General features: G+C 42.3%; 2 protein-coding genes across 5 annotated transcripts in view; both read left to right on the forward strand.

The window, feature by feature from the left end:
* The window catches only part of SHC4 (SHC adaptor protein 4), a 40,874-nt gene extending 26,523 nt beyond the window's left edge, over positions 1-14,351 (forward strand). For 3 of the 4 annotated variants that reach the window (XM_054215345.1, XM_054215341.1, XM_054215344.1), the window contains exons 6-12: positions 2,750-2,801; positions 4,099-4,225; positions 6,238-6,415; positions 7,784-7,844; positions 9,224-9,403; positions 10,900-11,153; positions 13,126-14,351. In XM_054215345.1, the coding sequence (XP_054071320.1) occupies positions 2,750-2,801; positions 4,099-4,225; positions 6,238-6,415; positions 7,784-7,844; positions 9,224-9,403; positions 10,900-11,153; positions 13,126-13,281 (1,008 nt within the window). In that variant the 3' untranslated portion in view covers positions 13,282-14,351. The remainder of the gene's footprint in view (positions 1-2,749; positions 2,802-4,098; positions 4,226-6,237; positions 6,416-7,783; positions 7,845-9,223; positions 9,404-10,899; positions 11,154-13,125) is intronic. The other variant, XM_054215343.1, reaches the window with a different exon arrangement.
* A 2,828-nt stretch (positions 14,352-17,179) lies between these two features.
* Positions 17,180-26,540, forward strand: part of CEP152 (centrosomal protein 152) — a 29,748-nt gene continuing 20,387 nt past the window's right edge. Inside the window, exons 1-10 of the mRNA XM_054215312.1 lie at positions 17,180-17,262; positions 18,239-18,358; positions 19,022-19,144; positions 21,801-21,901; positions 22,136-22,202; positions 22,460-22,807; positions 23,304-23,472; positions 24,085-24,225; positions 25,210-25,349; positions 25,645-25,845. Coding sequence (XP_054071287.1) covers positions 19,058-19,144; positions 21,801-21,901; positions 22,136-22,202; positions 22,460-22,807; positions 23,304-23,472; positions 24,085-24,225; positions 25,210-25,349; positions 25,645-25,845 — 1,254 coding nt within the window. The 5' untranslated portion in view covers positions 17,180-17,262; positions 18,239-18,358; positions 19,022-19,057. The remainder of the gene's footprint in view (positions 17,263-18,238; positions 18,359-19,021; positions 19,145-21,800; positions 21,902-22,135; positions 22,203-22,459; positions 22,808-23,303; positions 23,473-24,084; positions 24,226-25,209; positions 25,350-25,644; positions 25,846-26,540) is intronic.

Genomic DNA, 26,540 nt, shown 5'->3' on the forward strand with positions numbered 1-26,540 from the left:
CTTCTTCCTGCAGATATGGGTTTTTCTCCTAGTATTGTAGTCATGAAGTCGTTGATATTTTCAAGCAAGAGGTTTTCTATCCTCTTCCAAACTCTTTATTGCAATGATTGTAAGCAGGGAATTTGTCATCCATAAACATGCCCAATTCCCTCTCTAAATCTAAGCAAGCCCAGCCCTGCTGGTATTCCGAATTTCACATTCCACATGGTATGAAAACAGTATTTTTTTTTTTATCAGTTTTGAATTTTTTGCCCTTCAATTTTGTTAAATGTCTCCCTGTTCTTGTGCCCAGAGAAAGGCCCTGGGTCATGCTCTTGATAACACTGGGGTGGAAGCCAGATCCAGCTTGGACAGGAAAATGACAGATCTGCCTCTTTGGATTTAGGAGCAGGCAAGGAAAAATAGCTGGGAACCAGCCCTGCGTGGCTGACGGATCTTCTCTGGCGGGCCACGTGGGGGATGTCGGGAGCCCAGCTGCTCTGCTCTGCTCCAGGGATGCTGCCCAAGCTGCCTGAGAGCCGGAGCTTTCTGGAGCTGGGCTGGGAAGTGGGGAGGGAGCCCGTGTGCAGGCTCTGTGCTGTCAGTCCTTCTGCCGAAGTACTACATCCTTAAAGATCCCATTTAATGACGAAGGCATTTTGAGAGTCCAAGAAGTTCAAATTCCACCTCGAGATGCCTGTGTTATCCTAATACACCGCACTGTACAATACTGTCCTTGGGCTTTGCAGACTCTTCCTGATGAGGATTTCCAGGTCTCTCCAAGTGCTGGTGCACTGAGCATCACAATGCTTCGTATCCAAATTCCAGTTTTCTTGATAGTTAAATAATTTATATATGTCCTTAAGCTGACCTGCTTCTGAAGTATGTACCATGTGCTAGATGCTGGCTGTCTAGTTTGTCTTTATGTAGCATTTCCAGTTTGGAAAATTCAGCGATATGTTTTCAGCGGGTCAGATGAGCAGCTCTCCAGGGCTTGTTTACCTTTTCTAGGCTTTTTAATATTATTCTCCTGCATTGGCCTGGTCTTGTACAGTGATCCCATCAGATCTCACAGGCTACGCAGGGCTGGGTTTGGTCAGTGCTTAATGGCAGGACCCCCGAGAGACGCGCTTGCACACAGATGTGCTGCAGGAAATGGGCTTGGTGGCGCAGCTGGTGACACTCTTCTTACTGGGAGAATACGTATAATGGAGGTCTTGCCCACTGGTGGCAATTATAAATCTAGTGGCACTTCACATAAGGGGCAATTTTGGCAGCTTATTCAGGTAATTTTTCCAAAATCCTCATTACATTTAAAACGGACAATAATTTCCGCAGGGCATGTCTCTCCACCTGCCTCCCATGTTCAGGGTCTAAGCACAGTTCAGTGTTAAGTAGCAGCAATATTCTGCTCGAGAATAAAGCCTATTCTGGCTTTATTTTAAAGCAAAGTCATCCATGCATGTACATAAACATTACAAAGGTATAAAAATAGCAGGTACTGCTCCACTTTCTGTAGTTTGTAGTTGCTCTCTACATCTAGATTATTTTAAAAGTGTATCCTAAAATATTTATGAACTTTAAGAAAAAACTGAAAGGAAAAGGAAGGAAATTGACTTCACTAAATGCATAAGAAATATTTAGCTTTCTTTCTTTTATGGTATTAACTTTGGAGATTTTTAAAAAATTATCTAGGACAAGTTCTGCTGGCCCTAAGACCTGCCTCTTGTGTCGGTCATTGTGAATTATTAAATGATGGTTCTTGTGCATATTGCAAATGGGGGCTTTGTTTCCTGCCAGCTGATTGCATCTTCCATGCAATGGAAGAGAGCCATGCCTTTAAGCTGCGAATTGCATTTTCCCCATCCCGCCTTAAAGATCCAAAATAACAAAATGCATCTTTAATAATTAAAAGAATGTTATTCATTACCTCACCATTTTTACTATAACACTGAATTACCAAGTGACTCTTTGCATTTGCAGTATGATTAGAAATGCTAATTTTTCTATTCCAGTTCCCTTTTCAGTTTGACTAGAAAAAGTGAGGATTATTTCAATGTTGGCTGGAATGAGAACCTGAAACAGACAACTGATTATACTGAGGTTGTCTGATCTTAGCAGCAGCCTTGAGATCCCGAGTAATTTAACCTGATCGTAGCCAGGCTGAAATCAGGCAGCAGCAATTGAGATCGGATACAGATTGTATTGTGCAATATTTTAAAGATCAACTTTTCTCTAAGATGCCCTCAAAACCCAATCTTTGTGCTACAAATGGAGAATATTTTAACTTGCCCCTTGCCTTATATTAGCACTACTTTATCTTCCACTGCTATTGATAAGGATGCCCCAGCTGACAGCGGTGAGTGGCAGCCACCACGCAGCCCTAAAGCGTTACTCAGGGAAGGCTTCGAGCTCCGTGGGAGCAGCGGAAGGGAGCGGCATTGCCTGCTGATGAGGCACCAGTTGTGTATCTACTCCTGCTGCAGGGTTTGGAATTGAAAACACTGTTTATTGAAGATCCAAAGAACGCTAAATGATCTAGTGTATTTATTGCAAGAAGAAGACTTCGGGACAAATACTGTGTCGCTAGCCACCAGTGTGTCACTGATCTTTCCCTTAGCCCACTTTCCCTAGCACCTGCAGCTGTTTCTCTGAAAGGAGCACGCTTGTTAAAGCTAAAAATAGGTCTCTATACTCATTTGCTTTGCTGTGGTGGTAGGGTTGTTCATACTGATAATTTTAAAGACATTTGTTCTCTTCTCTCCTATAGGATACAACAGACTACGTTGCATATGTAGCAAAAGATCCTGTTAATCAGAGAGGTATGGAAACAATTTTCAGATTGTTACACATGTTTATATGATTGCTTTATCTGTACCAAGGAATTGTTTGAGTTTTAAAATAAGAAAGCTACCGAACAGCTCAATATTCTGTATGATTTTTGACTTCCCTGTACGGACATGGGTGATGGTACGCAGGCTGTGGCTTTCAATAGCATGTTCTTTGTGCAGCGAAGTGAGAACCTGCAGGTCAGACTAAATCTGTACGTGGAGCTGCAGGGGCAGGAGCTTTCCCAAACCGGCTTGCCTGGGGAGGAAGGGCAGAGCCTGGCAAGGTGGGCACCTGCCCTGCTCCAGGACAACTTCCAGATGATGGAAGGTCAGCGAACACGCCTCCTCATCTAACCCAGCCTTCTGGGTACGTTGCTGGAAGGCAGGGTGGCCTATATACTCAAGTGCAGGAGACCTTCTCCCCTCTGGAGGCTAACCCAGGGGGTAAACGCCCTTTCCATCACGCTCATTATTTGCCTGCAGTACAAGACAGACTGGCCTTTGGCTGCTTCTTTCCTGCCAGACAATTCTCAGAGCAACACTGCCGATGGCTATGAAGTTGGTAGCTCACAGGAGAGCTCACTCGAATGGATGGCTCAGAAGATCAGGATGTTTCCTGGAGAAGCTGGGCTGGAGCCTTACAGTCTGGCCTGCCACCTCTCTGTAGCTCCATCACTGCTATTTTGACTAATTTAGGGCACCCTGTGAGTTCACCAGTAAGTCCCGGTATTGATGTTGGGATGTGCAACACTGCTGTGCGCTGGCAGCCCGCTGGCAGCTGGCCCAGCACCGTCCCCGAGTGCTGTCTCCTGATGGCTCTGCAGAGGGGAGAGCTGGTCCTGGGCACAGGGCACTTGCCACCGGCATGAGTTTCCTGAGGTTGTGTGTGACAACAAGGACTGGTGGCAGGAGCATGGTCTTGCCCCAGGGGAGCCCTGTCGCAGGCTGCCAGAGCCACACGGACTTGTGTTTTCATGCTGTTTCACATGAAAATGGCACGCTGGCAGGGCTGGTTCTGGCAGGGAAAGAAAAGGAGATACAGGAGCACCCTATGCAGGAAGCATAAATACAGACTTTCTTTTATTGAGGAATAAGTTGATACTATGATTAAAAAATACCTAGAGCAATTTCCTTAACATGTCAAAAATCTCAGGCTGTGTAATGTCCTAAAGCTATCTAGATGCGTAATTTCATCCCCAGTTTTTCTGCTGTAAGCAACATAGCTTGTGTCTCTTATTTTCTGGTATAAAGTGCATTTACTTAATTAAAGTAAGGTGTCTCTTTGCAGCATGCCACATACTGGAATGTCCCAATGGGATGGCGCAGGAGGTGATAAACACCATAGGGCAAGCTTTCGAGCTCCGGTTCAAACAGTACTTGAAGAACCCATCTAGCCTGGTTACAGCTAATGAAAGGTCAGCACGTTCTCAGTCCCTTAACTGGCGGTTTCCCTCTCTTTAGTACTTTTCAGGAAAACAGCATACTCCAAAGAGTGAGCCATAAATAAGATGCTTTGGGTATGCTCTTTGGACGTATGCTAATTATAATATATGCTGTACGTACAGAGTATAATAGACTGAAATTAGCTTATTCCAGTAAACTCTCTTGATTTCTGTGACATTTGTAAAAGTGCATAACGCCAAATTTAGCTGTATTGTTCCTTAGCTAAAACAGCCTTATCTTAAGTCATGCAAGTAAGTTGAACAAATATTCAAATTATTCTGCCCAGGTAAGTTCAGGTCTATAAATACTGTGTGCACACACACACGCTCTGAGCTCAGCCCTGACCCACACCAAGTTTAAGCTTGCCGCAGCTGTGGAAAGAGTGTGGTGGGGAAAAAAGCCGTTGTACTTCACCTTTCTGCTGTTCTGCTCATGTCCTGGCAGCGGCCTCAGATTCCACCTGGTGCAATTTACATCAGCCTCATGTACTGAAATAAACACAGCCACCCCTTGGCATTTTAAAGTATGAAGCCCCGTCCTCTGCACATCGCCCAAAATACAGGGCCTAGATTCATTTCTGGACCGCAATTCCCCATTTCAGTTACCCTTTTTCCATTGCACTGGGGACACAATTCTTGCTCTAATTTATGGCTCTCCTCACAGGTTAGCCATGCCTATTTTTCTCAGTCTTTTCCTTATTGTAACGCCAAATTTGATTGCTTGCTACCTCCCATGAGCAGGTAAAGCCGTAATGCTGCTTAACTGCGTCCTGAGCCGTGGGAGTCGCTGTGCAGGCGGTGTCACTGGTACGGTGCTTCATGCAATGCCACAGAACTGGTTTTATGACACAGCAGCAGCCCCAGCTCCAGTTTATATTTATTTCATTGTATATAGTGGTTCTTGCCACTCCACTGCTAATACTGGTCTGTTTTCCCTGGGGACAATAACCAGAGGAAGAGCCTTTCCTATGAAACTCTGCTAGGTTATGCCACAAGTAAATCAAAGCAGGGAGAAATGGAAGGGGCTAATTAGATTCCCTCCCTCAGCCTAACCCGCAACCAGCCTCGGAGGATGGTCCTCGGGCAGAGAAGTCGGATATTGCTGTGTGAATGAGTCACTCGCTTCCAAACTATTATGAATCGCATAATCAAATACTTGCACTGCATATCACATAATCAACTACTTGAACTTTATCTTTTTCCTGCTCGAGGCCTTTTATCCAATTATATTCTTGTTAAACAGAGAAGTAAGATTTGAGATGAGCTTTTTATTTCGGGACCGGAGACAGTACAGGAAGCACCTAGTTGTTTTGCAGTGTATCGGCTGTACATTTAAACTATCATCATTCTGGATTAGCTCAAGAAAAACATTGGGCACTCTCCTTCATGTTAGTCAGTGTTTTCTTCAAGCTGAAACAGTACAGTTATATTGATTGTGGTTATTAAAATCAGGGTACATTCCACTCAGGAAAACTACTTTTTTTTTTTTGGTAGCGATATTTGATTTTTCTGAAACAGTTGCAGGCTTGTCTAACTAAATGCCAGGAGGTTTTAATTTTCTCTTGTAAGTGGCACCCCCTCTTCCTCCCCATCAATCTCTAGATTTATACAGTTGAGACAACAAGCCAGGGGAATTAGTTTTATGGTCTACATTTTGGCCACCTTAATGAACGATGCATTGGCACTCTTCTCTTCAAGTTTCACTAGGTGGCTCTTGTATTTTCAAGTCAAAGAAAAGGGATCTGGGCTTCCCGGAAAATGACTGTACCTCCCTGCACCCCAAACTGCGATGACTCTGTTCTTAATTCAGGAAGAAGTAACTGGAAAAATAAACAGCTCTGAAAGTTCAGGTCCAAAGCCCGTTACAGCCTCCATATGGCTAATCTGTGTATTGTACGATGCGCAAACACTGGGGACGTTTGCCTACACTAGAAAGCAGCTGATGACATCAGTCACTTTTTTTTTTCCTCCCCATATTTTTTCAGCGAGGCAGCAAATGCTAATGGATCAGCTGGGAATTCACAGGAGAGGGAGGATCATGAATATTACAATGAAATTCCAGGGAAAGAGCCTCCCACCGGCGGAGTGTTAGACATGCGAATGAAAGTGCAAACAGACCAAAGGGCTAACTGTCTTATGCACTGCAAAAAGCAGCACTGCGTGGTAAGTACATCATCTTCTGGGATAACTATTCGCTGCCTATTATGGGAATGAATAATAAAGTGTTACTGTGGTGTAAAGCATGGCATTAACATTAGAACCAGGTCCTGATTATCCTGGGAAAGGATTTTTTAGGCTAGATTTAATGATGCTTAGTACATAATTGAATCCCAAAGCACTTTCTGAATATTAACTCGTTTGTCCTTAAAGTACTTTTAGGAGACCAAGTAATATTCCCTTGTTCACTCGTTAGCTGTGAGGAGAAACACAGATTTAAATGGCTTGTTTGAGGGAACATCTGCAAAATCTGGGACCCCCTGGCTCCTGATTCTGCACTTTGATAAATATTTCATCCTGTCCGTTTTGCTCCACAACCTATACGTACAACGATAACTGATTGCGATGTACATACAACATTAATTACCCTTGGAGTGTTTCAAGAGGCTCCGTTAAATCGGCCACAGCAGCAAAAGCTGCATTCATCTGTGGCTCTTGTCTGGGACAGTGGGGAATAAAACCCCATCAGTCAGGGAGTAAAACCAGCTGAGTTCAGACTCAGCACAGACTTCAAAGCCAGCTGTGCGAATTCTTGGAAACACCGGCACTTCCCCACTCAGGGAAGCCGGCACCACGGCTTTGCTCAGAGGGAGTGCAGGCAGACGCGCCCGCTGGAATCCAGTTGGTGCTGTCTAAAATGTTGCTGCTCCCAAGTGTTATTTGTGTCTGGTGGCAACTGGTCCCGGGTTCCTGTGTGCTCCTGTGCTACTGCTCCATCCATTTTTCCCTTTGTTAACCTCAACAATACTCCGCATCTCGGCTGTGGGCCTGGTGGTCTCCACCTCCCCAACGGTTCTCTAAAAAGGTGTTTGACTAGATCCTGAGCGTGCACTCGAAGCTCTCCAGAGTTGCTGCAGGGAAGTTCCTCTGCAACATGTAAACGCAAATGCCTTTTTTCCATGGGGCATTACTTTTTGTTTTTCTCTTCAGTTCTGATGACCTTCTAGTGCTGCTTAGACAACTTGGTGACCATTTCACTTTCAAACCATGATGGCTGTAGTTCTTTCTCCTTGTTTTTTATTGCAAGGAACATTTATAAGAAAATCTGAACTTTATTACCTAGGAGTTATACTGTATATACTAAACCTTAGATAGATAACTGGGCAGTTAACAGTCTCTGTGAGGTTGGAGACATGACGACCTGTAGAAAGAAGAGTATCAGCATGTAATATTTTTTGAGGAGACAGGAATTTTTTGATGAAGAAGATACGTTTAGTTACCTGTATCCCAATAAACCGGCGCATGTATGTTTTAAAGTTGTCTGAGGCTTCTAAGGGACTACTTTATATGACTGTTTTTACAATTTTTCTACAGACAGGCAGCCCGACATTCATCAATATATATGAAAATTGCCCAGAAGAAAACAAAACTATGGGTATGTACTCTGTTTTCCTTCTCACGCACATGCAGAATTAACCAAGGCAGACTGTCTGGAAGAGCTGCCCCTTGGCTTTCGATACAGTGGTGAAAAGTGTTCTACTTAGTGGGTCATTGCTAGTTCCCTAGACAAAGGGCGGACAAAAAAGCCTTACAGCTTTTCTAAAGGCCACTAATCTATCCTCGCGTCTCCTGGCAGACTTACTCGCTTTACTTGTCATGATACTGTACAGTAGCTCTTTGGTTTTTTTATTCTCTTTCATACTCTTTGTTGTTTTATTCCCTTTCATACCCTTTGAAAAAGGAAGATATTTTGTTCCTTATCAGTCTCTGAAAATATCCCTTCTCCCTACAAATGCTCAATGAGACCCAAACCATCAGCATTGGATGGTTGTTCCAACAGAGCCTGGTTCCAGCATCACTGGCTGCTCAGTGTGACTGTGCCCTTCCCCTGCCTTGGTTGTCTTTGTGCCCAAGATCAATTTGCCTTTAGCAAAACCTGCTCTCTGGGATCCCAGGAGATCACCAGCCTCCATCCCTTTCTGGACTTCCCTTGCCACAGCTGATGCCCTGAGCACATTTCCTCAGCTTATCCCTTTCACTGCCCAGTGAGGTCCTTTTGGAATTCCCACCTGCACCGCTCTAAAGCGATCCATCACCCTGTCTGCAGGGGGATAATTCAGTTTCTTGTGTCATTTCTGATTTAAGGAAAGGAGAATCAAATGGTTTCTACAAAGAGAGGGTGAACAAATAAAAGAATGAATGAATAGATCTATGAATAAAACGTTTGCTAAAGAGCAAAAATATGTGTGCTATTTGGCTAGCTGAAGTGCTATTATTTTCATACCCTGCAGGGGATCTTCTGTTAGCCTGTTCTAGGCTTGGATCCTAACCTGACAGATGTGGCTTTGGCTCTCCAGGCAGAGCCATAAAGTGCCAACCTCCTCCATCTTCCCTGCTCCACCAGAATAACGAGCGAGAGAGAATTGTTCAGCTTCCCACAAGTTTTTTTTGTGGTGCAGAGGGGAAGGAAAGGGTTTTGCAACAAACAACGTGTATATGGCTTGTGTCTCTGTAGAGTCAAATGTATTAATTTCTTTTCAATCAGTGGGGGGTTTACTGCTGACATTGATTGAAGCAGAACTGAAACAGTGCAGAACATTCTTGAAAACTTCATTCTAACTCATTTTGCCCCTTCTAGCCATAAGGAAAAAAGAGTTCATCTGCCAATTTTTCTTTTTCTTCTGAATGACTTTAGTGGGATATGTAAGAACAACAATGTTCCTATTTCAGCTTTTACAGTTATTTTAACATGAGTTTAAAAACAAAAAAAAAAAAGAAAGAAGGAAATCTGTGCATACTATATGCTAATTTCAGGTAACTGTGGTGAAAGATCACAGAAGACAAAAAAAGAGGCCACATTATTGAAGCCTGCCTACAAAACAGATCTTTTTGATGATCCGTGTTACATCAACACACAGGCCCTGCAGTCCGCAGTCTGTACAGCCCGCGGTACAGCACCAACACAGACCCATGGGAGCCCACTGCGTCAGGCCAGTAGGTTCCCATTGCAATACCGTGTCTTTCTAAGCTTCGAAAAGAGGGGGTCTTGGCAGCTGTGTGCATGGAGAGAGATTTTGTTTCCCCGTAAGAAATATGGGGAAAAAATATAGAAATATAGAAAAGATGGGGGGGAAGAAATCCTTCCTGGTTGGTTTTTTTGCTTGTTAAATTCAAGATAAAGGCAATTAAAGATTAAAAGTAGTGATGGTAAGCAAGCAAAATAACCTTTCATCTTCTGTAGTTGATTGGTGACAATAAATAGTGTCACCTTTTCCATGGCTAATAATAAGTTTTTAACTTGGGACTGCACCATACCTCAAGAAGAGGGTTCTCCTGTATGTTCAAGATCGTAGCTGCTCTGAGGTGGAAGCAGCCTCAGATGCCTTTGCTTCACAGGCAGTAGCATGCAAGGTCAAAATGGGATTGTTATGACCATCTTTTCTCGATTCTTGCATAAGTGACCATTGAATCTCATCCAATAATTTCTAAATCAAACTGTTTGATCAGTAGTATCTATTAAATATGTGTCAAATTAAGTCTTGATTTACAGACCTGAAGTGGTGGATATCCATTAAGTGGCTATATACTTGCTACTGATTGTCCTCCTTATTGAAAATACTTTATTTATTAGCTTTGCCTTTTATGGTTTCCCACTGAGTGTTTTCTCTATCAGAGCGGACTTTGCACAAGAAAGTGGGTAAAGGACTGGACAGAACTACAGTAAAGGAAATCTGTGACCATTGAGACATTTCCAACCCAGGGCTGTATTATGCTCTAAAAGGAACCGGCCATATCCTGAGGAGCCTTAGGTTGCACAATTCCATTGAAGAAGTGGTATCCTCTTATTTTCCTTAGAAAAATCCTGCCTGTGAATCATTTGCAGTTTGACTGGCTATATCCCAAACCACCCAGTTTTGTTAGTACATTCAGTAATTGTTCGTTTTTTTCACAGCAGATGCATCATGCTGTAATCCTTCCCTTCTGGCTACATTGGCCATGTTGTCTTACATTCCTGCACATAGCTGGGGCCACTCAACACGACTCTCCCAATGATTCGTGACAATCTCTTCAGAGGTTGTTAAGGAAGAAGGAAAAACTAGATCTTAAAAAAAAAAAGAAAAAGTGGCTAAAACCCAACAAAAATCTTGCTTTTACAGGGAAGATTTGACTTTTTAATATGACCAAAGAAATACAAACCTAACACACTAGAACATCAGAAGAATTCCTGTTTCCAATCCCTGTTGCCTAGCGACCCAAGACTTTCCCATCTAAGGTATGGGAGGAGACGGTGTGACAATTTTACCTAATGCACTGGAGGGCTGCAAGCATTCATGTGTGCATATTATTACAGTCTGTAAGGTTGGCTCGATCACAGCTTCAGGACCAAACCATTTGAATGTTTTAAAAGCTATAAACAATATTGTCTTGCATCCTTTTAAGATGAAGTTCTAGGTGAAGTGTCCAATACATTCCCTTTCATTTAATTTTAGAGTTACCGGAAGCTGTTCAGCAGAGTGCCACAAGCAACACAGCTGGTCTCGGTGTTCTGCCACAAATAAAGCAACAGCTAAAGAATGAAGACTGTTACCATGGCAAATTAAACAGGAAAGCAGCAGAGAGACTCTTAGTCAATGATGGGGATTTTCTGGTGCGAGAGAGCACAACGTCACCTGGTCAGTATGTCCTCAGTGGACTTCAGGGAGGGCAAGCAAAACATCTGCTCTTGGTGGATCCTGAAGGCAAGGTATGAACAGTTCATCTACTGAAATTTCAGGGCTGCTCAGATATTTCAGTCAAAATGCATGGGTGCATTCCAGGAAGTGGAACTGATCTCATTCCCTCCAGGATAATTTAAATTTAGCCAGTGACTTCACTAGGTTTGAAAGTTCAATTTAAGAACTTATAAGAACTGAAGTACCATGAAAATACAAGTGAGGTACTTAAATGTTGTTGTTAGTATTGTAATTAGTGTATACACTTAATGCATCCTTTGAGTTGCCATTATATCGCTAGAAAAATAACCCTAACATTAAATAATGGATTTGATTAGTAACACACTTCTGAATCATAAAATTGTAGAATAGTTTGGGTTGGAAGGGACCTGTAAAAGCCATCTAGTGCAACCTCCCTGCAATGAGCAGGGACATCTTCTAGGTTGCTCAGAGCCCCGTCCAACCTGACCTTGAATGTTTCCAGGGATGGGGCATCTACCACCTCCCTGGGCAACCTATGCCAGTGTTTCACCACCCTCATTGTAAAATTTCTTCCTTATGTCTGGCATAAATCTACCCTCTCTTAGCTTAAAACCATTACCCCTTGTCCCATCGCAACAGGCCCTGCTAAAAAGTTTGTCCCCATCTTTCTTATAAGCTCCCTTTAAGTACTGAAAGGCCACCATCGTGTCTCCCTGGAGCCTTCTCTTCTCCAGGCTGAACAACCCCAACTCTCTCAGCCTGTCCTCATAGGAGAGGTGCTCCAGCCCTCTAATCGTTTTTGTGGCCCTCCCCTGGTCCTGCTCCAACAGGTCTGTGTTTTTCCCGTGTTGAGGGCTCCAGAGCCGGATGCAGTACTCCAGGTGGGGTCTCACCAAAGTGGAGTACAACTACCTCCCTCAATCTGCTGGCCATGCTTCTTTTGATGCAGCCCAGTATACGGTTGGCCTCTGGCTGCAAGCACACATTGCCAGGTCATGTTGAGCTTTTAATCTGTAAGTAGCCCCAAGTCCTTCTCAGCAGGGCTGCTCTCAATTCCTTCATCCCTCAGCCTGTATTGATACTGGGGGTGGCCCCAACCCAGCTGCAGGACCCTGCACTTGGCTGTGTTGAACCTCATGAGGTTCACATGAGCCCACTTCTTGAGCCTGTGCAGGTCCCTCTGGATGGCATCCTGTCCCTCAGGTGTGTCAACTGCACCACTCAGCTTGGTCTTGTTGGCAAATTTGCTGAGGGTGCACTCGATCCCACTGTCTATGTCACTGATGAAGACATTAAACAGCACTGGTCCCAATACAGACCCCTGAGGGACACCACTTGTCACCAATCTCCATCCAGACATTGAGACATTGACCACTGCCCTCTGGATGTGACCATCCAACCAATTCCTCATCCACTGAACAGTCCACCCATCAAATCCATATGTCTCCAATTTAGATAGAAGGATGTTGTGGGGGACCATGTCAGAGGCCTTACAAAGTCCAGATAGATGACATCCGTAGCATTTCCCTTGTCCACTGATGTAGTTACTCCATCATAGAAGGCCACTAGGTTGGTGAGGCAGGACTTGCCCTTGGTGAAGGGACAGAGGAAATCTTCTTCTGGATACAGAAAAGGTAGAGCTGGTTTGTTGTCACTTCAATTCTACTTGTTTCTGCTCAGGGCTAGAAGAGCACTCTTGAGTGACAATTCTCAGAGGAAAAAGTAAATCTGAAAAGTAATCCTCAGTGGGATTTAGGGAAAAATGTATCTTCTATGGAGAAAAAAAATGGTTACTTCATTCCCCTTAGCAGAATCAACCAGTTCAGGTATAGTCTCTTTAACTTGGTCCTCTGCTTTTCATGTCAGCTAATGATAGGTCTCAATTACTGTCTACAGCCTAGTAATCCTGCTCCAGTGACTTCAGTAGCTTAAATGCCTTTTGACTTCTGTGCGCCAGGCTCATCTCCAACCAGTTATAAGCACTATCTAACCATAAATATATTCTTTTGCTTCTTTCATTAGGTGAGAACCAAAGACCATATATTTGATAGTGTGGGTCATCTTATTCAGTATCACATGGAAAATAATTTGCCAATCATCTCTTCTGGAAGTGAAGTGAGCTTGAAGCAGCCTGTAAGGAAAGAGAGTAACGTGGGACACATGCAATATCACAAATAATCCCTTGGATCTCACAAATCCCAAGACAATTCATATATGAAAACTGTACGGAGAACTTTCTACTATGAAGACAATTCAAAAAAGTATAGACTGCACTTTCTGCTGCTGTTCCAGAAGATACCGTTTTGTGTGTGTATGTATGAATATATGTATATGTGTATATCTATGTAGATCTATAGAGATCAACAGCATAGTTATATAGATATATGTAATCTTAATGAAATTACACCTTCAGAGTGTGAGATTCATTTGTGAGAAGGTATTTTAGACATGCACAAATGTCACTTTCAAGGTCATACTGAATCAGTAACTATTTAAAAGCACAATTAAACCTCTACATGCAAAAGCTCACTTGAACGAACTGCTGGAACATTAGTATGTGCCTTTTACCATAGAATTATTGGAAACCAATATTATTTATACTGAATTAGTTTTGGGTGGTTAAACAAACATGTCTAAGCTTTTAACTATTTGCCAAAACAAATACAATTTGAATATTACTAAAATGCCATCTGCTTTCGATAGACACTAACAATTTCATTTTGCTTGTAACAGCACTTTACTAGCAAATAACGTTTGAGATGAATCGCATTCACAATTCAGAAAGGTTGTCCGGTTTCTTAATCATTTTTTATCTCTGTCTGACTACTCAAAGATTTGAGATTATGCAACATTTACAAAGTTGAAATTAATATATGTAATATAATTTTGGAATAGAACTTGTTAAAGGACAAGCATGCTAGATCCTAATATTTTTGTCTTGTATATGATTTTACTATTATTACCGATTAATACTGGAGACAGCTCTTTTTAAAGGTAGGCTAAATATATTTTCATTGATTACATAGTTGTTTACAAACTAGAGAAGCTGCACAAAGCTAATGATACATTTTGACAGAAAACTATTTAAAGGACTGTTTGAAGTTTGCATGTGCCCTTATTCAGTGTTCTTTCCAAAACAAGATATGGTTTTCCCATTCTTCACGTAGAGTCCATTCGTTCCTAAACATGGAAAAAGAATCTTTTAAAGGAAACCTATGAATTGTTTTGCCACAATAAATACTCTAAATACGAACAATCCTATATTCAGAGTGAAGAGTAATTTCTTGAGCTTCCTGTTGAAGAAACAGTGATTTAATAAGTAAATGAGGAAAGGCAGGGGGGATTTGGGGAATGAACTGGTAGTCTGGGTGATGGCCTGAGAAAGTTGTCCCTTTAAGATAAGCAATGTCTTCTGGCACGAGCAGGGACATTCCCTCTGTCTCCCAGCCCACCAGCTCAGTTCCATAAGGCAGACAATTGTTGTGGAGTTCAGCAATTGCTGGAAGACTTGACTAGGAAAAAAACCAAACATTCTGTTCTTTTGCCTGTGTTCATGTTAAATGGGACACTATAGTGAGAGCTCTTTTCTCTAGAAAACAAGAGGGGTCATATACAAATAAAATTATTGAAGACATAAGCTTTCTTGGAGGGGAAAATATGATGTAAAGAGCCACACTTGGAGCTGACTACAAAACACCTTTATTCTTATCCACAGCTAATTGGCATAAAATATGTTTCATTGCTTGATAATAACATGATTAAAATACTCAATTACATATACTGAAGCAGTGAGAAACTTTGAAGCTTTTAGTAGTTGATTTCCTTGCTAATAGTCTGGCGCTATTGACACCTCAAGCCTACAGACTAGAAGCTCAAACTTATGCCTGTTCTGTGCAAGGTTTTCATGTGTGAAGAAGGTCCCCAGCAAGAGTTCATTCTCAAGTTTGTGCCACTGTTACAGTTGGCAAGAAACTGTAACTGGAATATTAAATCCCTGCATAGTATCCTTTCTATTTTCACATCTTACCAAATATGCTTGTCATGACTTTATTGAGCAAACAATGAAGCAAAAATAGCTACTTCTGTGGCATGTCAAAGGGAGAGACAGACCTGCACATTTTGACTTTTGCCTCAAAGCTGAGATTTATGACAGGTCACAGAAGGTAAATGTGCAGAACTCCCTCTCTATTTTTAGTGCAAATCAAAGCTACTCGGGACCAGAATAATAGTGTTTGGAGTTGTGATAGCATGAGATCAAAGTCGTATGACTCTGTCAGACAAGATGCTGACTTAGGGACTTTTTTCACTTCACCAGTTTTCTCTTTACCAATGCATAAAAACATCCAGAGCGTGTGTGATGTTTGGATTACAGTGTAACATAGTCTAAGCCTCCCTCTTTGAATATCACTAACTTAAGCAGAAGTAAGGCCACAATCTTTGTTTTGCTGCTCCTGCATCTTTTGTATGTGCTTAAAGCAAAACTGTGAAGGAAAAAGGGAAGGGAGATAATTGGGTGCTAGTGCAACACACAAGTATCTCAAAATCTCTTATGTGAGAGAAAGCAAAGAAGCCAACTAATAACAGATACAATTTAAACACCATGCATTAGAATCCATGCATTAGAGACAACAGACATTTTCCTAGAATAAATTACATTCATTCTTCTGGAGCTGGACTAGGAACTCAGTTTTTGGTTTCTAGCATTTACATGCCTTCGCTTAGTTAATAACGCTGTTTTTAGTGTCTGTGGAACAGCCATCTCATGTAAGATACGCTATCGGGTCCTGTGTGGTTTGTCTTAGAAGAAGTAACTATGCCAAAAAGAAAAAAGTTACCTGAATTTTGGAAAGTTTTTCAAAATACTGTTCTTGAGAAAGTTAATATGAATTGTCAGGTGCGTTTAGACCTTTTTTTTAAAATTGTTTCACGTCTGTGAAAATGCTAAGGAGAATTGGTTAATCTCTGTTCTAATGGCTAGTAGAAACCCCTGTGAAAAATTGCTCATTTTACCTATGATGTCACCACATGTACGGGCATAGCACGTTCGTTCTTTTTCAAAGCTCCTTTAAATTTCACCGATCCACATTAACTCACACATCTGTTTGCTCCCACCAATAAAAACGTTATAACAAATGACCCAAACACCTCTCTCCTTCTACAGCTTCCATTTTCTGCTGCTAGGGCAGGCCGGCAGCATTGTTACTGCTGAGGGCGAGTGTCACCAGATGGAGCTATTACATATCTTCCTCATCCCTGAACAAACACTCATTGTTCAAAAAACCTGATTTTATTTATTTTTTTTTTGAATGCTTGCTGCCGGCAATTCTGTGGATGAAGTTTAGTTTGCTCGGAGGCACTTCTAATTCTTTAAGCAGATGAAAGTCCGACGTAGAGTGGCTCCCTGAGCACCGGGCCCCCTGAGGAAGGCTGCTGGGGGGAGGCGCCCGTGCGTGGCCTGGCTGCTCCCATGGGGCCTCCCCGGGCAAAGGCCGAGTCACAGAATCACGCCACAGACTGGTTTAGGTTGGAAGGGACCTAAAAGGTCACCTCGCGCCGAGCCCCCTGCGCGCGCCACGTCACACCAGGCCGCAGTCACGCAGCGGCTCTACAACGAGCGACGCCGGCGCCACCCCGTCACCTTCCATCATGGCGCCCCGGTGAGGACCCGCCCCCGTCTCATGACGTCACCCCGCCGGGCGGTGACCTCACGCGGGCGCCTCTCGCGACGGCGCCGTCGCGCGTTGCCAGGCAACCGCCACGTCCCGCCGCGAGATGGCCGCCCCCGCCACCCGCGCCCAACGCCCTGCTCCCGCTCCCGCGACGTCACGGCGAGGCCCCGCCTCCCTGCAAAGCGGGCACAGCCATTGGTCGGCCGCTTAGCCAATCCACTAGCCAGGCCTGTTCCCGCGGCCATGCGCGCCGGCTTTCAAACAGTCAGCCGGGGCGGGTTTGCAGCGCAACCGAGCGCGACTGGGGCGGGGCGCTCTCGCCCCGTCCCCCGCCCTCCCTTCCCGCTCAGCCCAGCGGGTGCTGCGGCTGCCGGTTGGTGCCCGCGGCTGTCAGTCAGGGCGGCGGGCGCAGGGGTTCGGTTGTCATGCGGAAGAGCGGCCGGCGCGCCTTTGTTGTGGCAGGGGGAGGCGGGCGGCCGCGGCGCCTCAGGTGAGTCCCGGTGTTTGGGGCCGCGTTCTGCCGCCGCCTCCGGCCTGGCCGAGGCCCGGGGGAGGCTGGGCAAAGAGGTCGTGGGTGGGGGGTGCTTCCCCGGCCGTCGTGAGGGGGCTGAGGCGGCGGCTGAGGGGGTCCCCGCTTCCCGCCGCTCCGTGGCCGATGGCGGCTCTTAGAGGCCCTGAGCCGGTGCTGTATGCTTTCGTCCGGTTGCCTCAGGTGGTGGGGCTGGGGAGGGCTTTAAGGAAGGAGAAGGGGCGGCGTCGGGCGGGCGGGTGGCCGTGTACAGCTGACGGGGGCCAGGGGGAAGATGTCTGAGCTGTGAGAGGTGGTGTTGCAGCCGGTCGCGCTGAGGAATGGCGTATTTGAGGGGGTGCAGAGAGACAGGTACTTGTGTGGTCAGGACTCCTACTGACTGCATCGGAGAGTTTCCTTGAATATCGGGTCCTTTAAACACAATGAAGTAAATGATGCATTATGTCTTTTAATTTGGGAATGACGCTCTTGTAAAGCTTACTTTATACTGAGTGAAGACCTCAGGATGTGCTACACATGGCCCAAAGAATGTGCCATTCTGTAAGATCTTCGTCAATCATATCATTGTAGAATCATAGAACGTGTTGGGTTGGAAGGGACCTTTAAAGCTCATCTACTCCAACCCCCCTGCAGTGGGCAGGGACACCTTCAACTAGATCAGGTCACTCAGAGCCTCATCCAGCCTGGCCTTGAATGTCTCCAGGGATGGGGCCTCCACCACCACTCTGGGCAACCTGTGCCAGTGTCTCACCACCCTCATTGTAAAGAACTTCTTCCTAATGTCTAATCTAAGCCTACCCTGCCCTAGTTTAAAACCATTGTCCCTCATTCTGTCGCTACATGCCCTTGCAAACAGCCCCTCCCCAGCTTTCCTGTAGGCCCCCCTCAGGTACTGGAAGGCTGCTATAAGGTCTCCCTGGAGCCTTCTCTTCTACAGGCTGAACAACCCCAGCTCTCTCAACAGAGGTGATAATCTTTTGTGGCCCTCCTCTGGACCTGCTCCAACAGTCCATGTCCTTCTTGTGCTGAGGCTCCAAAGCTGGGCGCAGTACCCCAGGTGGGGTCTCACGAGAGCATTTCTAATTCATAACTGCCTGTCAGGAGTATTTTCATCAGGGAGTAATTTGCAACCACTTGTGGACCAGCACTCACACACTGTAGCTTGCTGTGAACTCACTGCTCAGTGTAGACAAGTCCTTGGGAGTCTGGGTCTCTTCGTTAAGCAGTCAGATCTAGAACTGGCACGATAACTTTTCCTATTTCTGTGATACTCTTCCTATTTTTCCTATCAAGACTATTAACCAAATGCACAAGCAGCAGCATACGTTTGGTATTTAGTACAAAATACAGTTATTATCCAGAAATAAATGAAGCAAGACTTAAAAGATGACATAACTATCAACATGTATTACAGCATATGTATAACATACAGTGCTGAAGAAAATAACGTCTGATTGTAAATGAACTGTGATAATTTCATAGTGTTAGCACATGAAAAGCCCAAATAATCTGCTTTAAATGCTAAATTCTTAGAAATGAATAGCATTGGATATATTGAGAAACAAAAGCTCAAGTGAATGATATAGATAATATGCAATGTTTGTTTCAAAACTGTATTTTGGTGTATGTTTGGCTATTTAATTCAGAAAGTTAGGGTGGTACTTTTTTGTTCTCCCCACACGCTTTTACTCATGTGTGATGTTTTCCTGTCTTGTGATAGGTTTTGCTGGATACGCAGAAACGTTATTAGAAAACCATGTCGCTTGATTTTGATAGTGGAGCTCTACAAACTCAACATGAAGATGAAGAGTATGACCAAGAGGATTATGCAAGAGAACAAGAGGTGAAAAAGAACAAATTAGTTAATCTGAAGGCTTGTGTATCTAACTTCTTCCCATTTTTCTCTTTTAAGTGTTTTAAAAAATAAGAGTTTTATGCTGTCTCTGGTAAGAGCAAAGCAGTACAGGCCATGCTTTGCAAGAGTGGCGTAAAAAGTAAAGAGATACTGAGATGCTGCATCTTAAGAGCCTTGCAATGTCATATGTAGTGTCTGGAAGACTGTTACTCCTTGGCTATGCAGTAGATCAGATGCAAAACGCTGGTGGCACCTACATTTTGTATTTCTTGACAGTTTTTTCACTTACTACAAACACTTGAAAATTTGTTTAGCTTAGAATAGAATGAGGAATAATTATAATCAGAACTTTAAAATTCTGATTATAATTGACATACTTTAATCTGTAGAAAAATATATTCAAATGTTTTTGGTTTTGGGGTTTTTTGGAGTTGAAATGGATGTTGGAGTTGAAACTTTGGATGTTTCTGGTCTTTTTGTTTCATAAAGAAAATTGGCAAAATGTGTGTTTAATGTGAATGTGCACAATGGTTTCTTACAGCGCGGTAAGTTGTGTTCATGTCAGCTAACCTCCCTAATATATACTTCAGGGATCGCTGTCTAGAGTGTAGGTAATGTAAAGACAAATGTTTAAAAAAAATGTGTAGTAGAACAATAGCTGTTCAACTTGGAAATATGCTATTGCAACCTCTGTAGGGAATCTGATGTCTGTTCTGAAACTTTCTACCCTGATGAAGAATGTTGTGCTTGTGCAGGAGAACAAGTAGTGAAATAATTGCAGGGTTATTACAGTGAGAGAGTGAGAGAGTGCATAAATAGCATTATAAGTTCAGAGTGTTAAAGGAAACATCTTTTCTATAAGGAGAGTCTGGGAGAGCTGGGGCTGTTTAGCCAAGAGAAGAGAAGGTTCAGGGGGGATCTCATCAATGCGTATAAACATCGGAAGGAAGGATGTAAAGACAACGGAGCCAGGCTCTTTTTAGTGGTGTCCAGTGACAGGACAAGAAGGAATGGGCACAAACAAAGCAACCTCTTTGGAATAAGTTAATGATAATCCTTGTAGGTCATGCAAGTTTGAACTGGAGCAAGGTGGGGTTCACAAAACTACATGTTATAGATATTTCAGTGGGATGTGACTTTTAGCCTGCCGTGTTCCCTGGCCAAGACGTAATCCAAGACTTTCTGCATTAGTTTTTCTGCCGTGGCAAACCAGGTGGTTTTTTTTGTTCTTGAAAACTGGGTAGATCTACATGGTAGGAGAGTACTTTGATGCTAACTTAAGAATTAGGTAACAGTTAGCTGGATCTGGAGGCCTGTGCTAGCTAACCTGGTAGGCCGAGCTCATGATGATGTTTTGTGAACTGTATATGCACTGCTCTCTTTTGACTTTAAGTTTCCAAAGCAGTGCAAGACCAGCGAAACCTATGGTGCTTCAGTAGGGCAAGTTAATTGCAAGTAGGGCAAAGGAAAGGGGATCTTAAGTGAATGATGATGCCTTTCCTTTCCTGCTTCCTAGACCTGAGATCTAATAAATCTAGAGAGTGCCCTAATGATAGGGGAACAACTTCATGCCACTAGTGAATTTCTAGGAGCAAGCTTTTGGTGCTCTGTTGTTCTGTAGACATTTAGAAGTGTTGTCCTTAACTTCTCGCCTATCCTTCAATTTTAGAGAGCATCTAAAATAGGATATGAGGAAACACGATATCTTTAAGATAAACTTCTTGTAGATGATAGTCTTTGTTTTGTGGGTGGTTTTGTTTTTTTAATAAAGAAAAGCTATTAAGTTATTTAGCAGGGGGCAGCTGATGTTTCTGCTCTTACGAACATATGCTTTGAGATTTTGGAGAAAACCACAGTTAGGGTTCAGAAACTGCACGTAATAACTCTGAATATATTGTGTAGTTCTCAAGTCACCTAATTAAAAGGGAGTGCATAGCTTAGATCTACAGGAAGCCCAATATGTGGCCCCATTTCAAAGCCTCTCTGAAAATTGGAAGAAGAGGTATATTCTATATGGAGTGTGTTGGTTGTGGATTGGTTTGTGGTTGGTTTTGGTTTTTTGTTCTTGGTTTTTTGTTTTGTTTTTTTTTTTGGTGGCACAACTGTATTTCCTGAATTAGAAGTGGTGGTATGTTTCTGTTTCTGTCCAATTGCTTGGTGACTTCATCTGAACATGTGAGCAGAACACTAATCATTGCAGTGATGACTTCTTGCATCTAGTAACACTAGCTGGCAAGTTCCTATCTGGATTTCGATCCAGACTCTTCAGAATGAGCATGTTTTGAATGCTGCCTTGCCTAGGGTTTAGGGAAGAGAAACCTTGGCATGAGTAGTTTGCAAATCATTCTTCAAAAGTAATCTGTCCTGGGACACATCTATCTAGTGGCATTTCCCTTACCTCTTTTTGGTGCAGCTCTTTTCTGAACAAGAGTTTACCAGAAAAATCATTAGGTTGGTACTCTAGTCTATTAAGCATTCTGTGTTATAAGTCTTTGTGAATTCCAGTGTAGTGAACTTTTCAATAGAGGAAGAAAAAGCAGGATTTTGTGCAAGTGGCCTATTTTGCCTGTCTCTGTCTCTTCAGACTGAACTTGCATGCATTCTTCTGAAAAACGTGTAATGAATGTTGTTTGTTCTGTTCTAGTTGCAACAACTATTGACAGACCTTCCCCATGATATGCTGGAGGACAGTGGAGACCAGCTCTCTAGCTATTCGGACTGTAGCATTCAGGAGACTGAGGAGCAGTAAGGCATTTTGCTTTTTATTATTTGTGTTGTGCTTTTGAGAATAGGGCAAAATCTCAGCTGATGACATGCATAAAAGCAATCCAAGTAAAAGGGGAGCTGTAGTGCAGTTTGCAGTGTGGTTTGTGTTCCATGAGAAACAAACTAGATGCCACTTAATTTAGTGAAGAGATGGTTCGTCTTGTTTTTTCCTGAAGTTATAAGTACGTAGTTAAGCTGCTTGTCTTTCTTTAGACCTCATGAACCTGGGAAGCATGATGGAATGTGGAACAATCATCCGTTGATAAGTGATCCTCAAAATGTAAGCTTGAATGATAAGTGATGCTCAAAATGTAAGCTTGTATGAGCAGTGATGTAATTATTAGGAACTGCTTGTTCATAATAACATGCTAAATATTATTTAAATTCATTAGAGAAATACTTTTCACGTAAGTGATGTGTTTTGCTGTTCATTTGAAGTATTTCTAACTTGAGGGCTGGTAACCGCAGAAAAAGGGGGGTGAATGGGGGACATCTGAGTTTTGAGAGTGCAATTCTAAACCTCTTATCCATTCATAGGGTTATGAACAAGGACAAAATCTGTACCCTGAACAATTCTTGTGTGACCAGCAAAATGATCACGTTGAAAAACTTGGAAAGAATTGGAATGGCCTACATAACGATGAAGACAATAAACATTTATATGATATTAAAGAGGATTACTGTGGCCAGAACGGTCAAGAGGATCCTGATGATGATGTGTATCTTGGTAGAGATGAGTTTAATGCTCCAAGTTGCTACCAACAGAACAATATGTATCATCTTTCTGAAAACTTCAGGCCGTATACAAATGGCCATAAACCAGAATTTAACAGTCAGCAAAGTAAAATAATAAATTTTCCGGATGCTCCAAAGGAACATCTTAAGGTATGTCAGAAGCTGATGCATTTTTCTGTCTCTTGGACAATTTTCACAGGTCTTTAACTATTGGTAGTAATATTTCTAAATGCTTTCAGACTCTTATTGTCAGTTTAAACAGTGATGGGAGGCTTCTGTAGTTTATTTAAAACAAGGAAATGTTAAATAATTGGATTTTCATATGTGCATGTTATGATTATTTTATTTTTTTTGGTATTTTTTCTTGCTCTTGTTGGCTAGGAAGAATTCCATGGGGGAGAATGAATGTGATTTAGTTAAGTGTGTGCTTACTGTAATGAAGTTGACACTTCACCACTCTCCTAAAGTGGAAGGTTTCATAAAAATTTCTGTCACACTTAAATGGTGTGCTGGATTGGAGCCTGAAAATGAAGAGCTACTAGAGCTCTTCTTAATGTCAACCTGTAAAATGAAAAATATTTTCATCAAGCAAGACTACAGTTGTAGTTTTAATCTATTTCCTCTTATGTATATATTGTCACAACAGCAATTTGTTGCATCTGATGTTGTCAGTGGCCAATCACCAGAATCTTACAAGGTGACTTATAAACCATACCAAAATGGCATTCATCAACAGATTCCAGTAATCCAAGAAGGAACTAGAAGAAATGAAGTGTTTGAAGATTTGCAACATGAATTCTTGGGCAATAATGAAAGTAAGTGTTTGCTGTTTAGGCTTGAAATAAACTTCTGTGAAAAGTCCACTGGAAATCAGCAACAGAAAACATGTTGATTTCAGTAGATTTTTAGTAAGGGGACAACTACATATGTATGGTCTTTTATTTTGCTCTAAACTTACATTACGATATCCCTATTTTATTTTTTTTTTCCCCACTCTATCTAGAAATCAGCTCTCTGATCAGGGTATTTGAGTTTCAGGCTATTAAAAATGTAGCTTTGCTTGATGCCACACTGTACTTTTCTGTTAGGTACACTTAAACAACAGAAGTACTTTGCTTGTTAGACATCTTGAAAACTTACAGTTGTCACAACACTGTGTGTGAATTCACAGCATATAAACCTTTATCTGGGCTTGCTGTTAGGTTTGAATTTTGTTGGTAGTTCCTACCATTCTTCAGCCATTGCTGCCAGTGCAACTCAGGTGATATGAATCAAACATAGATTAAAAACTGATGCAATTTTGTGAACCAACAGTGAATTTGGCACTGTATGAAAGAAGTATCTTGGGTCAGGAATTACTTACGATGATGACTTTCGTGGTTAGTTGACTGTGCTGACTTGTTGGTATGCTCTTTGAAACTTGGCAGATTCTTCAGAAAATATGCAGATTCTGCAACTTCAAGTTCTAAATAAAGCAAGAGAAAGACAACTGGAAGAACTTAATGAAAAGCTAGAAAAGAGCGCACAGCAGATTAGGTATTTGAGTCATCAGCTTTCAATGGTCAAAGGTAAAACATTTTGTACTAGCTCTTAGGTTTTATTCATATCTAGCAACTTTTTGATTCTCAAACTTTGGATTATGTAGTGTCTCTGCAGGCATTGATCATATTTATAAACGTGATTTGGGATTATGTGGACCTAACGCTCTACCCCCAACATTGTTCTAAAGAAAATTCTCAGGATTGGTGCCTGACTGGATAATTCTCTTAACTTTTACTGCATTCTCAGGACCACTGTTGTCATTTGCTTCAGTGGTCAATCCAGCCCAAACCATGACAATTCCAGAGTCTCCATGTGCCAGGCATCAATAATGTACAGAAAAGTGAGAAGTTTGCCAAAGAGGTATGTTAAAAGTACAAAAAATAAAAAAAGATTGCCAAACCGCAATAGGAGAAGTGTACGTCTATGAAAAAGGCCTTTTTTTTTTTTTTTGTGCTGTCTGGTTTAACAAGCCATTTCCTGCACTGTATGTAGAGAGAAGCTCTTTCAAAATGATCAAAGCTGTTGTGGAGACTGGTGGCGTGTCTTGATGTCCCTTTTCTTACAGGAACAGACAAAAAAAGAGTTGTGAGCGCAGAGAATTAAGAACATAATTTTTAGAATGCAAAAGGAGCAGAGGATAGGGAAAACTTCAGCTGTCAACCATTTGGCTGTGACTTGGCCGTTCCTCCAGGGGAATTATTTTCTTTCTCCCTTTAAATGGTGTAAGGGATGATGCTGGTCTCTAGTACTGACAGAATAGGGCTTGTTTCCACTGGGGCTCTGAAGGCACAATATGTCAGAGTGCTTCCAGCTAGCAGAGAGAGAAAGTGGTTACTGGATGGAGACTGACTGACTGTTTTTGTTCTGTCTTCTGCTTGTTGCCCACAATATGAGATGGAGGGCTCATTGCGAATGGTTCTGTAAAGCAGGGATACTGAATAGTCACGTTCCATGAAGTTGTTGGGTGGCTGGCCATGTTTCTCACACAATTATGTTGTCTGTCTTTTAAGATGAAAAGGATGGTTTGGCTGTTAGTCTTCATGAGTCTCAAAAACTCTATCAGAATGGAAAGGAACGGGAAGTGCATCTTGAAGGTCAAATAAAGGCCCTTGAAACTCAAATTCAGGCTCTTACTACCAATGAGGAGCAGGTACTATAAATATTTTTAGACTGGTTATTGTGGAAGATCTCTACAGTTATATTTGTGGTGGATTTGTCTTAAACATAAGTGCTACTCTCTTGAAACACTGTTTATCATTGTTGCAGAAGCTGAATATGTGATGAATGAATAGGATGCATTGGTGGAAAATAGTTTGTATTAAAATCCAGGCATTATTTGAGGTCTTTTAGCAACTCTTTCACAAAAGTACTGAACTGACGTACAGAATATTGGAGCAAAAGTAAAATGTATGTAATTGGGAGCTACTCTAATACTGTGCCTACAGATATTGAAGCAGTCCAAAGTGGCAGAGGTAGCCATGGAGAGCATGCAGAAGCAGCTGTTAGAACTTCAGCGATCAGATGCCCTTCAGCGAGCCAGAGAACAACACGAGGCCATTATTTCGGCACTCAAGCAGAAGTATGAAAAGGAAATATTGTCATTAGAGCAGAAACTTGATACTACAAAATCTGCACTCCGAGAGCAGGTGAGAAATTATTTTAGGATGCTGAATACTGTACTGGAGAGGCTATAGAGCTCCCCATGTTTCCTAAACTGCACTTCTTGACCTATAATTCTAATAACTCTTTCTGGAAGCCACTAAGCAAATAGAAAGGAAATTCTATGTAAGTCTTGATATTATGAATCCAACGTCGTATGGTTTTATAAACCTCTCCAGGCAGTTGCCAGCTCAAATTGTGAGTTTGTACATAGATGCAGAGGAGACAAGAATTCATTGTCTTAGTTTCTTTCCTGAGCTTTCATTCTGTGCACAATCTCTTTTTGAAAGAGTACTGTCAAGTAAATCTGGAAAAGAAAAGAACTAATTGAGAAACGATGTGATATTTTTGCTGCAAGAAAAACTGTTTATTAAACAGTTTATTCCCAAGCTTTAATCTCAAAATGATCAAGGATGACTAACCACTGAACAGACACTTTATTTTAGAAGTACGGATTTAAGAGGGGGTGGGGGGAAGGGATGGCTTTAAGATGGAGTTTGATATAGATTGTGTCACATGGTTATAGAGCTCATTAAAATTATTCTACCTTACATTTCATAAGAGTCCAATACACTATTAGAAATATTCGAGCAATGTAGTCTAGGCAGGCTTTAATAGGGCTTTTCTTTCATGTAAAGGAAATAGAATTAAATTTCTGTAATATTGTCTCAACATAAAAATA

The sequence above is a fragment of the Rissa tridactyla genome, chromosome 9 (assembly GCF_028500815.1).
Source record: "Rissa tridactyla isolate bRisTri1 chromosome 9, bRisTri1.patW.cur.20221130, whole genome shotgun sequence".
Classification (NCBI taxonomy): Eukaryota; Metazoa; Chordata; class Aves; order Charadriiformes; family Laridae; genus Rissa; species Rissa tridactyla.